Genomic DNA, 14409 nt, shown 5'->3' on the forward strand with positions numbered 1-14409 from the left:
ATACTTAAAGAGAGAGTCCCAGAGTCCCCAAATCCCTAAAATTAGCCACCTCTAACCTTACCAGTGTTATACATCCCCACCAGTGGGTGACTCGGAGAATACAGTAAGCAAAGAGCCAAATCAGACCAAACCTAATAAAACTGCTGAGTGAGCAACCCAGACCGGGACTCAGCTCACTTCCTTGTTCAGCCAGCATCAGAGAAGCTTCCTCCTGCAGGAGATGGAAACAAATACAGAGACCACAACTGGACAATGTGCAGAGAGTGAGAGACCTTGGAACACTCAGTCCTAAATGGGGTGTCTTCATCTTCCCTAACCAAGACACTATCTCCAATTGACATCTACTTGTAAAAGAAAAAATTGTTTTCTCTACTGGGTATATTAAACACACTTAAGGGTAGGCCCCATGACCAGCAGTAGATAGATAACACAAAGTTAATGGTATTTTTATAGACTTTTTGTCTCATGTTCCTATGTTTTTTGTCTTACTGATCTTTTGTTTGTATATTATGGTTTTGGATTTTGTGTTTTATAGGGTGGGTGTGTGTGTGTGTGTGTGTGTGTGTGTGTGTGTGTGTGTGTGTTTCTTGTGCTTTTTCTTTCTTTTTTTTTTTTTTGGAGGAGGTGGTTTGCTGTGGGATGTCTTTCTGTACATTGTGAATATACGCTGTTCCCACTGGTTAGTAAATAAAGCTGTTTTGGCCTATGGCAAGAAACTTACAGCCAGGCGGGAAATCCAAGTAGAGATATAGAGAGAAGGGCAGAGTGGGGGGGGGGGGGGGGGGAGAGACACCAAACGCCGTTCAAGGAGCAGCATGTAATGAGATGCAGATAAAGCCACGGAACACATGGTAATACAAGAGATAGCTAGCAAGAAGCCTGGCATAGGCCATACAATTAGTAATTAATATAAGCCTCTGAGTGATTATTTTATAAGCGATGGTGGGACCTCAGGGCCAAGTAGGACACGGGAAAACTTCCAGCCACAGTCATTTTCTTTTTTTGTTGTTATTGTTGCTGTTTTTCAAAACAGAATTTTTCTGTGTAACCCTAGCTGTCCTGAAACTTGCTCTGTAGACTAAGCAGGCCTTGAACTCCCAGAGATCCACCTGCTTCTGCCTCCCAAGTGCTAGGATTAAAGACTTTGGACACCACCACCTAGCTGTGCTTTTTCTTTTTTTATCCTGGTTTATTTGTTTTTTGTTTGCCTGTTTGTTTTCTAAAGCAAAAGAGAAAGAAAAGGTATGGAGTTGGGTGGGTAGGGAGGAATTGGAAGAAGAGAAACCAGATCAAAATAAATTATATGAAAAAATGTTTTATATATATATATATATATATATATATATATATATATATGTATGTATGTATGTTAACTACCAATGAATGGAAAAACAACTTCAGTTTTGCTTGGTTGAGGACTAGGTGATAATGTAATAGGGTTTGGGTAGACCTAGTAAGAATTTTGCAAAATAATTTTTGTGGGATGAAAACAGACTGTGCCCAGGTACTAAAGGAAGCTAGAGGCTTGGGTCTTGTACCTTTCCAGTCATGGCCCCCTGCTCTACAACAGCCCCCAAGGACATTCACAGAGGCAGTGGGTGAAATTCAAATCAAAAGGGTTCTGTTTAGGGGCCAGTCCAGGTACATCCTGGAATTTATCACCAGTAGGACCTTTGCCAAGAAGAGATGGTTTCCCTTATACTGTGAGAGCCTGTGATACAGCTGTATCCCCGCCAGTAAGAAGAGGAACTATTTCATGCTGTGGTTTGTTTGACATTTAGTTTTGGTGTGAAGCTTAAGTAAGATATTTCAGACTCTAGTAAAGTAATATACAGGAATATAGTTACATCTGAGAAAATATTGACATCTAGTATTAATGTGGGAATTTTCCTAAAACTTAAGAATTTTTATTTTTACATCAGCCTTCACCTCCTGATCTCCAATGACATTTACATTTGCAGTCAGGAAAGTCCAAGCATCCTATTTGGCTTTGCTTGTAGTAAAGAGTGGATGTATTTGTTATTAGTCCAACTTTACTAAATTCAGTTTGGTTATCTGTAGCATTGATCCTACATAAGTTATTAATCTGTGCATAGCAATAAACACTTCAAAACCTAAAGTGGAACTTTACAAACTTCAAGAATTGTATATCTCTGTGAGGATAATTTTAATGGCAATTGTATTTATTACGTATTTCTTTGTAACACATAACCATAACACCATCACCTTTGATGCGTTCTACACGGGACTGGTCGTTAAATCCCACCTTCCCTCAGAAGGTAGCTTCCCAAGGGCACCCATGTCATGAGATGGATCATAAAGCAACTAGGCTGTCTGCCATGGTTACTCTAAAGTAGCCCCAGTGAAATGATAGCAGCAGGACCCAGAGAAATGCATGTGTATACAAGTATTTCTGTGCACAGGGGTAAGATTCCCTACAGTGTGTCCAAAAGCTGTCTATTGACTCAGAGGCCTTTGTGTTAGAAAGAAATCTAGAGACCCAGCTCTTTTCATCCCTCCCTTGTTATCCATAGAGGTAGGCAGTCCACTATCCCCATGCCCCTTCCCTATCCCCTGTCTCTCTCTGTGTGTCTGTGTGTGAATGCACCTCTGCAGTACTCCGGAACAACACAGCAGTGTGCAGCCAATCTGCAGCCACTCTGCGGCAAAACTGCACGGTGCGGCAACAGAGCGGGAGCCTGGCAGCAACCCATGCCAGAGATGGATGCCAGGATGTCTCCCCAGTCACTCCTTTACCTTATTTTTCGGTGACGGAGTCTCTCAGTGAACTTAGGGCTTGTCCTCCTGACCAGAATGGCTTAACCAATAAGCTCCCAAGATGCACCTGTGTTTGCCTGCCAGCCCTGGGATTGTAGTTATATACCACCACCCCTGGCTTTTAAGTGTTACCTTGGAAGTACATTTTGCCCATTGAGCTGTCTCCCCAGGCCCGCCACTCTTACTCTTGAGTCAGTCTACCTTGGCAAAGGTCTTCTCACTCAGTTACAATTACCTCTCGCTCACTCATTGGCCTGCTTTGGAGGGTGGTTTGAATTAAAATCACAAGTCATCTGCAGCCCATTCAAGGAGTGCACACACATGCGTGTTGAGGCTTCTTTCTCATATACCGCCCGCCCTCTTGGGCCATCACCCTCTTGTTTACCTACCCATTCATTCAGTTGACCAATCCTTCCTCCCAGCAGCTTCGTGAAGTTGGTATGGGTATCTGTCCCGTTTTCTAGACATTTCTCCAGTTGTACATATGAAGAGATGACTGGCCGGGCGGTGTGGCACACACCTTTAATCCCAACACTCGGGAGGCAGAGGCAGGTGGATCTCTGTGAGTTCGAGGCCAGCCTGGTCTCCAAAGCGAGATCTAGGAAAGGCGCAAAGCTACACAGAGAAACCCTGTCTCAAAAAAAAAAAAAAAAAAAGAGAGAGAGAGAGAGAGAGAGAGAGAGGAGAGAGAGAGAGAGAGAGAGAGAGCGATGACTACCTTTGCCTACATGACCCAGACACACTAAGCATATAGTAGCAGTTTAGAGCACATGGTGCTCCTGCATCCATAATTTGGCTTTGCTACACTGATAAACTTTCCAAATCAAACTGTACTTGTCGGTAGTTGGGGTCTGGCAAGTCATTTTTCATGTCTGCAAAGCCCTAAAAGAATCTCCACTTTAAAGCCATGTCCGTTCCCCCCTCCCCCAAAGTGTGGCTCCTGTTAATGGCCCTATATGACTGGGGAAGGGATAAGCTGTGTTCTGAATCCTCATTTCAGAAGCTGGGGAGATTTCCTTTAGGCTGGCTTAAATGAACACAGCGTGGGTGCCTGGAGGAAATCGCTGTCTTTCATCTGGTAAATGTGTCAGGAGCGTCTTGTGCTGGATAAGTGAGGCCTTGCTGTCCAGAAAGCCCAGGATGGAAGGGGAAAAGGAATTAGCAAGATGAAAGCCAGCGCATCCATCGCATGGAAAGGCGCAGGACACCAGGGGCCAGCCAGGTCCTTTGGGTGGGGAAGTCTGGGAAAACTACAGAGCTACCTCTAACCAGAATCTGAATGTAACCTCGGTTTGTGTGTTTTTGTTTAGATACAGACATGGTCATTATTTACCTGTCAGCGGGCATCACATCAAAGGACTCCTCCGAAGAAGATAAAAAGGCAACTCTCCGCGTCATCAATGAAGAAAATGGCTTTCTGAACAACTCCGTAATGATTCTTACCTATGCCCTCATGAATGGTAGGCAGTGCTTCCAGATTTTCCTTTCAGATGAAAGTTCCTTCTAAGCTGTAGCTGCTTAAGAAAGAGAAAGAGAGGCCTGTGCCCTGCTTTGATGATGCTTTCAGGCGGGGCCCCAGCAGCTCTTTCGTACCCCGTGCTGGGCTGCGTGACCTTGCTAGCCAAACGCTGGTTCCTGACTCTCCTCTACTTCTGTGGGCTGGCAGTTTTGCATCTCTCTCCTTTTTCCGTTCTCCTATATATCCTAAGTCGTCAGAGGTTTGGATACTGCAGGGAGGGTGATGCTCACAGATCCCGTGAGTTGCAGGAAGCCATAGCGCTGTCCTAGAGTCTTGCCCTTCTCAAGCATACCGATAGTCTAATTCTCCGGAGAACCATACCTGACCTTGAACCAGCTTCCTCGGCTGTCAGATGCAGATTGCAAGGACCTGCTTTGCAGGCCTGTCAAGAGGGTTGGCCTTTCTAGACATCGAACACTTGGAGCAGCCCTGGGGTGTTGCCAGTTCTCACTGAAATACTAGTTCCGCTGTTACATGTTGGTAGATGGGTTTAGAAAATTGGAATATTTGAAGGTCGACTCCACACTCACCTTTCTGCTACCCACCTGTCCTCCAGCATGTGGACAGCCCTGGTTTATGCCTCTGTGGTGTGGTGCCACCACACCTATTTGTACGTGGCTTTTCTCTCAGTGGATCTCCCCCTCTAGGCCTCAGTCTGGGTACTTGGATGCTGTCTTCCCTTGTGGCTGAGAGACGAGGTTTTCATCCTGCAGCCAGTCCCATTTATGGGATCTGTACACTCTACCCCACCCCGCACCCCACACTGGTTTAGGGACAATGGTTATCAGTTTGATGTTCTAAGGGTTATGTGGAGAATGCCCAAAAATGCACATTCTAGATATTGTTCTTAGGAGGGACCCAGGAATCTGTTCTTCTGGAGTTATACTGGGCCTGGTGCCTTATGGACCACCTGAGGGAGTGCAGGATCACCACAGGCTGCCACTGTTCACCAGCATGGGCTCATGGCAGGATTCTTCCTCTCTTTTTCCCAGGCAACAGCTCATTATGTAGCCCAGGCTAGCCTCAAACCTGAGGCCCTGCTTCAGCCTCCTGAATGCTGAGGTGGCAGGTGTGTGACAGCTCAAGACCTCCCTTTTATCTGTGAGGTGAGGATAATCAACTCGACTGCATAGGAATAGTATAAAAAGTAACAGGATGAGCAGAGCAGTGGTGGTGCACGCCTTCAATCCCAGCACTCGGGAGGCAGAGCCAGGTGGATCTCTGTGAGTTCGAGGCCAGCCTGGGCTACAGAGCGAAATCCAAGACAGGCATCAAACTACACAGGGAAACCCTGTCTCGAAAAGAAAAAACAAAAAAAAAAAAAAGGGAGAGAGAGAGAGAGAGGGAGGGAGGGAGGAGAAGGGAGGAGGAAGGAAGAAGAGAAGAAAGAGAGAAGAAAGAAAGAAAGAAAGAAAGAAAGAAAAGAAAGAAAGAAAGAAAGAAAGGAAGAAAGAAAGAAAGAAAAGAAAGAAAGAAAGAGAGAAAAGTTAACAGCATGGTGTATGTTGAAAGTTAACATAGAGCAGCTGGGAGAGATGGCTCAGAGGTCAAGAGTGATTGCTGCTCTTACAAAGGACCTGAGTTCTGATCCCAGCACCCACATTAGGCGACTCACAGCCACCTGCAACTCTAGTTCCAAAGGTTCTGACACCTTCTTCTGGCTTCCGTGGCCTCCTCACACACGAACCTACAAACACACACACATAAATAAATAAATTAAGTTAGAAATTTTAAGTTACTATAGAGCTTGGTACCTAGCAGATCCTGGGGACGGAGTGGGCAGTGATGGTTGGGCAGTGATGGTTGGGCAGTGATGGTGTTTCCTATCACACGGCCTAGCTGACAGTGAAGGGCATCTCTGCTGTCTGGGGTCAGTCTCCTTCAGCACTGATACACAGGGCCCCCACTGTGTAGAAGTAGGTACTCCTCTCCCCTTGTGTTCCCTCCCTCGTGCACAGAGGGTGTCCTCTCTCTCCTGTCCCTTCACAAGCATGAGGCATCATACTGTTTGCGTTGTGTTCTGAGCAGAGGAGCCATCCGCCTAGGGTGGGTGAAGACGGCCTCTTTCTGCTTGAGCACCTACCCTTCGGGGTCATTTCAGGTTGCCTGATGCTCTGGTCTGCCATGGTTGAACTTCTTTCTCTCACAAACAAGCCTCTGTAGTGCTCACCATGTGCATGGGCTCCCTTGTCCTCACACAGCTCTCCCACTAGGGAGGACAGGTGAGTTAAATGCAGGAGAGGAGGGAGGAGACAGACCCACGCGAAGTAACTGCTTCTTGTGTGTGGCAGATACTGGATAAAAGTCCCCAGTTATCACCTGTCCAGGCACCAGTCCTTCAGTCGGAGTCTTGGGTACACTTGCCATACCCCCTGACAAATACACACTATAAAACTGGTTAACTCCATTCACCCATCCTTAGCTCTTCAGTTTCTCTCTTTTGTCTTACCAGATACATCTTGTCACTACTAGTTCTCTGACTGCTGTTCACTGGAGCAGACACTCTCCCTCACTAGATCCTCCAAGAGCTCAGATAATGAAGCAGGGCCAACGTGAGCCTTTGAAAGAACTGTGTGTGTGTGTGTGTGTGTGTGTGTGTGTGTGTGTGTGTGTGTGTGTGTGTGTCCTGTCTGTCTGTCTGTCTAACCACTTTCCCCGATGTGGTCTTCCCATGACTTTTGATTGCAGATAGGTGAAAGTTTGAAAGAAGCTGGATTTTCTGAGGAATTTGGATGAGGTATATCACCATGGCTGGGCTGAATGGAAAAATACAAAATAGAAAGCTAACAACTCTAAGTTTAGTCATCAAGCTTGCAGTGAAAGCTGGGAACAGTGAAGACAATTTATAAGTTGCAGCATAGAAATTTCTGGAAGGTTGTTGGCTTTTCCAGGCCATTGCTCTCCATGAAATAGCTAGACTACTTACCTGGGGGTTGATGTTGGTGAGCAAGCCCGAAGTTTGGAAAGGAGGCTTAATGAGGAGTGGAGAGAGTGTCTCAAACTGGAACATTCTGATGTCTCTGTCTGTTTCTCACACCATCTCTCAGTTCACTTCATAAAACTTGACTTTTGGAGTCTTTAATTTGTGAGCATACAGCAGAGAGGACTCTGGGAAAGGTGGTTTCTAGCATGCCCATCTTGGTGGATTTACAACCCAGTGTATTTACGAATGAGAGTGTCAACAACCCAACCCTATCCCACGCCGTCCTGCCATGCCTAGTGAATATCCAGGGTTGTCACTTGTTGACACTTGGAGAGTGGAGTGACACTAGACAAACAGGAAATACATCTATTGCCCGAGTTGTCTCCTCTCATCCTTCTACCTCTATGAGCCTCTCTTGAGATGAGGTCAAGAGTCAGTCATGTCTTTTACATTAAAACAGCCCCCTCAGCCCTCATCCCAATCTCAGCTCTATGCCAAGCAAAGGGAACAGTTACCTGGTTCTCAAATGATTTGCCACAGGAATCTTATTTCTTTCCTTTTGTCTTGAAGGAGTGGAGTAGAATTCAAGTTTATCTAGATATAATGTCTTTAAAAAGAAATCAACCAGTCATGGTGGCACATGCTTTTAATCCCAGCACTTAGGAGGCAGAGGCAGAGACATCTCTGAGTTCAAGGCCAGCCTAGTCTACAAAGCAAACTTTAGGCCAGCCAGAGTTACAGAGTAAGACCCTGTCTCAAAAAAAAAAAAAAAAAATGAAAGGAAGGAAGATGATCCCTTAGCTCTTGCTGCTGCCTAGTAGACTAGAATTGAACTTCTGATGTTAGAAACACGCTCACTCCGTAGGTGAAAAGATCGCGGTGTGTATGGTAGGTGATCCGAGAAAGCTTCAGGTTCGTCTAATGATGGAATAGCTCAGAGTTTGCTGTTGAAACCTTCAAGAGTAGGACACAGCATCTTCTGGAAGGGCAGTGGTGGAGACTCACCACCAGCTGAAAGCACTTGAACTTGTTTACAGTGGTGCCCATGTGAGATCAGTTACTAATCCTTTTGACTGTATGCCAACAATAGCAAACTAAAAAAAAAGAAAGAAAAAAAATTGGTTTATTAATTTATTTTGGTACTATGGAATACAGATGTTGTAGAACAATACATCCCACTATGCCTAAATCTTCTTACAAAGTTTTCAATACCCCGTAAATATAAAAAAATACACATTAAGTAAATCAAATTTAGTATTATCCTAACAATATCAAGCATAAAGACATTTGTAATTAAAATGAGCTTGAAGAAGAGGGCTTAGAAGCATTTCTAAATGCTTCTAAAATGCAGACCATAATTCTTTCATTGAGTTTCTTGGGTTTTTTAGCAAGTGGTTTTACAAAGAAGGAATGAAATGGTAAAGTCCTTAAAACTCTCCAAAGGTCATCCACTGCTGTAAATTAAATGCAGACTCGTTAACTGTTACTTTTGCTTTCAGATAGTAAGTGCAGCAAAGAATTTAAATCTTATAATTAAATGTTTAGGACGAGCGCATCCTTCGCTTCCATGTGTTTTTCATCACTGCCTTTTGAAGAATCCCTTTGTGTGTTCGACTGAAGAAATTCCATGCCTCGGCCTTTGGTTTACAGTGGGAACCGGTATCATCCTGGGTCCATATTATTCCTCCAAAGACCCACTTGGACATGCAAGACTTCATCTATTTGTTTTGGGGTTTTGTTTCTTCAGGACAGGGTCTCACTATGTAGCTCTGGCTATCCTGGAACCCACTATGTAGATGAAGCTTGCCTTGATAATCCCAGCACACCCTGCTCCCCACCCCCATCCCAAAGTGCTGGGATTAAAGGCCTGCACCACTACCCCCTGTGCCAGACCTCGCTTGTATCCATAGTGGATCTAAATGGCAAACTGTTGCCTAGAAATAACCAAGCTTTCCTCTTGTTTTTTGCTTATAGATGGGGTGACTGGTTTGAAGGAGTTGGCGTTCCTTCGGGATCTGGCCGAACAGAACTCTGGAAAGTATGGAATCCCAGACCGGACAGCCTTGCCTGTGATAAAGGGCAGCATGATGGTGCTGAACCAGCTGAGCAACCTGGAGACCACAGTTGGCAGGTTCTACACTAACCTTCCCAACCGGATGATTGATGAGGCTGTCTTCAGCCTCCCCTTCTCTGACGAGATGGGGGATGGTAAGTGTAGAGAGAATGTCCTCCTATCGAAGAGGAAAGGAAGGAGCAAACAGGAAGGTGTACCCTTCCTGCTCCAACCCCACAGAAACACACCTGCCCCCTAACCTACCACATGGCTCTAACGCATAAATCTGTGCTGTTTCCTCCTTGCTCCAGCCTAAAAGGATGTAAAGGGATAGTTCCCGATGCGTCTTCCTGAGGACGCCCCACTGAAGCGTGGCTTGGCGTCACAGTGCATAGGGAAACACAAAGCTTTGGCAAGCTTCTTAGGTCCCACACTTCTTAAGTCCTTGTCCTCTGTAGTGTATTTCACCTTGTTAATTCTGTTTGGTCATCTTTGAACAGGGATAATAAATCGGGGAAATTTTAGGATTAATTCACACACATACATGAATATATACAGATTAAGATGGATACCTACTTATATACATATACACAGACATATAAGTGGCTGGCATGCTACCTGATTATGAGTACTGCTCATTTCCTTTTTTTTTTAACACACTATTTTACCTTTACTGTTATCACCATCATCCTGATGCCACAAGTACCCAGACCATAATGTTGAGTAATGGCTTTAACTGTCACATGATTCAGTCACCTGACCTAAAAAATGGGAATCCTTTCTGTCAAGGTAATTGTGAAGAATAATTGCAGTAATATATATATATAAAGTGTCTATACAAATGCCTGGCCAATAGTAGGTTAGTTCTTAGGAAAAATGGAATTTTTTTAATCTTCATTTTTTAATGCTTTTTTACATTTCTTAAATTTTATGTGTGTGACTGGTTTGCTTCCATACATGTCTAAAGCATGTGCATTCCTGGAACTAGAGTGATGATCAATTGTGACTTGACATGTGGGTGCTCAGAATTGAACTCAGGTCCTCTGCAAGAACAACACATACTCTTCAGCACTGAGTCATCTCTCCAGCCCTAATCTTTTCTTTTCTTTTTTTCTGAGATCGGGTTTCTCTGTGCAGCCCTACCTGTCCTGGATCTTGCTCTGTAGACCAGGCTGGCCTCAAACTGAAAGATCCACCTGGCTCTGACTCCCGAGTGCTGGGATTAAAGGCGTGCACCACCACACTCAGCTTAATCTTCATTTTCACAATGTGAATATCTGTGTTTTCCATGGTCTTAGGTGACCCCTGTAAAAGGGTCACTGGAATGATTAATGTTCATTTAAGTATATAATTTTTATAATTTATTTTATTTTATGTGCATTGGTGCTTTGCCTACATGTATGTCTTTGTGAGGGTATCAGATCTTCATTCAACCCCCAAGGGGGTCGCAATCCACAGATTGAGAACCACTTGTCTAGGAACTCCTGCCTCCAGATTAGGCGATTTCTCTTAAGAGTGACAGTGTCGTGTCTTAAATGCACGTTTCCTTTATGTATATATTAGTGCCAGCCAAGTGATGTACCACACAGTGAGGGGGGAGGTACACAAAACCCCCTCATTAAAATTTTGCTGATAAGAGGACTGATCAAGAAATCCTATTAATACTATGTGAAAGGAATAAAGACAGATGTAGAAATGCAATCCTTTAGGAACCCAGCGGAATAAGTCAACTAAATTACCAATACCGGTCAGGTGGAGTGGGGCCCCCTCTTAAAATTTACACCTTATATGAAAACGTTGACTCACCCATTTGTTGATGTCATCCAAATTTTAGTCTTCAGGTCTTATTTCATGAACCCTCTACAGCAGATTTCAGTCACTGGTTTACACATCTGTTGAGTTTCTGTACCAGTGTGTCACTTCTGTCGGGCTTTCAGGTCCTACAATTTATTAGGTGACACCTCCTCTGGCTTCATGACCTTGAATACAGAGAACTCAATGCAGCTCTAACTCAAAAACCGCTGTTCATTGACCGTCAATTTGTGAATATCATTGGGGGGTGTGATATGTATTTACTGAACATGTGTTTCTTTTAAAAAAAAAAAAAAAACTTGTATGTTTGAGGTTCAAGTACAGAAGGTAGTGTTTGGAGATTCTGTCAGTGTGGATACAGCTTGACATGCTTTATTCGCCGCATGGGGATCCAGGGTCTTCTGTCTAGAGGCTGGGAAATGTCCTGGTAAGGTGCTTACCTGAGTTCAGGTCCCCTGGAAACCATGTAAAATGCCAGGAATGCGGAGTGGAATCTATAACCCTGGTACTGGTGTGAACAGAGACAAGCAACTGACAGGCACTCCCTGGCTAGCTAGTCAAATCAGTGAGCTCCAGGTTCAGTGAGATACCCTGTCTCAGTTGTACAACTGAGAAAAGAAACCTGACATTAACCTGGACTTCTGAGGGAGTGCATATGCAAACACGTGTACAAACACACAAACAGATACACATGCACAGACACATGCACACACAAATCAACTCATTGGTAATTAATTAATACCAAGAATCTCCCACCTACGCTGATAATGGAAAAGTAGGTTTGAGGCTCATTTTTTAAACAGTTCTTTTCGTCATAGCCAGAAGAGGTTAGAATGCTCTTGAATCTCGGTCATGGAGCATTGCGTTGAACTTTTACTGGTCTATGAAAATGACTTGCATCTTAGACAAAAGCCCAGGAAAATGTGGCCTGCATGGGGACCTTTGTCTCTCTCTATCCTGGCCCCACAATAGTGCTTCTGCCATACACAACCCATTCATCCAGGGAGACCTAAACACAAACCTCCTGTGAAGTCTGCAGTTACGTCCGTCTTCAATATCTGCTGTTTTCAAGCAGACAATGAGAAACATTTGAAATGTGAACTGAATAGATGGTGCTTTGAAGATCAGAAGAGACCTCCTACCCACTATGGAATGACTTTTTACAAACTTTTCTGGGGTTGTGTCTCCTCCTTCCTGCTAAGTGATTCATTCAGTTGGTCTCTGCAACCACAGCAGTTCAACATACCTGGAGTATTGTCATCACCCACAGTTCTCTGTTTAGAAGTCCATTCTTCTTCGTAGACACCTTTAAGAGTGTCCAGATCCTTTTCCAAAGTGTTCTAGGAGGGATTTATGAGCAAGCACATGCTTCCAGGTAAAGGAAGATACAAGATAGAGAAAAGCACGTCATTTCTGTGTTTTGAGATTTACGGAGAGCCCCGAGATTGCAGCATGGTTAGAGATCATGAAGCCTATCTCGGCTTCATGAAGACACATACCCGTCAAGGTGGCACAAACATGCCCTGCCTCTCAGTGGAGGCAGAACAGTCTGGTGCCCAGGTGGATTCTGAGAGCCACGCCTGCCCCCCTCCACACCCTTCCCCCTGTACAGTTTCCTCCTGTGTGCTCTTCCCTAACTGTCCTGTTGTTTCATGTGTCCTATGAGCTAAGTATGACTTATATAGTTTGAAAATTTGTTTCTAAAAATAAATAAAGAAAGGAAGGAAGGAAGGAAGGAAGGAAGGAAGGAAGGAAGGAAGGAAGAAAGAAAGAAAGAAAGAAAGAAAGAAAGAAAGAAAGAAAGAAAGAAAGAAAGAAAGAAAGAAGGAAAGAAGGAAAGAAGGAAAGAAGGAAAGAAGGAAAGAAGGAAAGAAGGAAAGAAAGAATGGGTCCCTGAGACAGTATGGTTGACAGAGCCTACAGCATGTACTGTCTGGACCTTCACACTCTAGTGTGAGGACTGGCCTCCATGACTAGAAATGCATTCCTATGGAAATTTCATCTTCTTTCAACTACTCAGAGTTCTGTATGATCAGTTTCTGTGGTTTTCTAATGTCTTCCTCTGTCTTCAGGGATTTTGATACATTAATAAGTTGTAATGTTTGTATCTTTTACAAATCCCTTTCCCCACAATCTCTTGGTTCAGCATCCCCTAGAAATCAGTAAAACAGTTCCTTTTGTCTGTGTCCTGTCAGCATTAGTGAGGGATATTACCTCCAATGTCACACGTCACACGTATAGTACCAAAGGAGCAAACTGGAATGGAACTGGAGATCTTCTCAGATTCCTTATCCAGTGGTTTTTGTTGTTGTTGTTGTTGTTTGTTATTTTGTTTTGGTTTTTGTCTGTTTTTCTGTCTGTCTGTTTGTTTGTTTGTTTGTTTGTTTTTGACATACAGCTGAATCTTCCCAGTTCACCAGATGTATTTGGCACTGCCCTATTTTCTATTGATCCCAAGTGTCTTAGTTTGGGTTTCTATTGCTGTGAAAAGATACCATGACCACAGCTACTCTTACAAAGGAAACATTGAATGGCAGTGACTCGCTTACAGTTCCAGAGGTTTACTCTGTTATCATCATAACAGGGAGCATGGCGGCAACAGGAAGTCCACTGAGACACTGGGCGGTATCCTGAGCTTAGGAAACCTCAAAGCCCACCCCCACAGTGACACACTTCCTCCAACAAGGCCATACCCACTCCAACAAAGCCACACCTTCTAATAGTGCCACTCCCTATGAAATTATGGAGGCCAATTACATTCAAACTACCACACCAAGTATCATGGCTTAGATAGGAAGTGGAGGGCATGGAATCACCCCTGTTTAAATTAACTGCAATATCTGAACTATCAAAGGACCCTCTTCTCTTCCTTTGGCTCACTTTCCATGCAGGCTGCAAAAGCAGAGGTTCGGACCTGGATCACATAAAACTTTCCAACAGAACCTGAGGACACTATTAGCCCTCATACTTCACCTGAGCACAGCCCCAGCCTTGGTCCAGAATTTCTATGCTATTCTTTGGTTCTGTTTTTAACCCACAGGTCTGATAATGACTGTGAGTAAACCCTGTTACTTTGGAAATCTCCTCCTGGGAATCGTAGGTGTGGACGTGAATCTGGCTTACATTCTTGAAGACGTGACGTATTACCAAGACTCTTTGGCTTCCTATACTTTTCTCATAGATGACAAAGGTAATTTACAAAGAGTTACTTGTAAGAAGGAACACTTTTCTTTTGCAACTTAAAACAAATAGTCTGTGGATATTCTTGTACTAATACATGAAGTGAGATAAGGATGGTTTTCAGGGAAGTTATGGGGTCACTGG

The 14409-nt window shown here is 44.0% G+C and overlaps 1 protein-coding gene across 1 annotated transcript in view; it reads left to right on the forward strand.

Annotated features, from left to right (window-relative positions):
- Positions 1-14409, forward strand: part of Cachd1 (cache domain containing 1) — a 227314-nt gene that overhangs the window by 175138 nt on the left and 37767 nt on the right. Inside the window, exons 8-10 of the mRNA XM_059254575.1 lie at positions 4089-4238; positions 9195-9428; positions 14126-14275. Of these exons, the coding sequence (XP_059110558.1) occupies positions 4089-4238; positions 9195-9428; positions 14126-14275 (534 nt within the window). The remainder of the gene's footprint in view (positions 1-4088; positions 4239-9194; positions 9429-14125; positions 14276-14409) is intronic.

Source organism: Peromyscus eremicus, chromosome 2, assembly GCF_949786415.1.
Source record: "Peromyscus eremicus chromosome 2, PerEre_H2_v1, whole genome shotgun sequence".
Lineage (NCBI taxonomy): Eukaryota > Metazoa > Chordata > Mammalia > Rodentia > Cricetidae > Peromyscus > Peromyscus eremicus.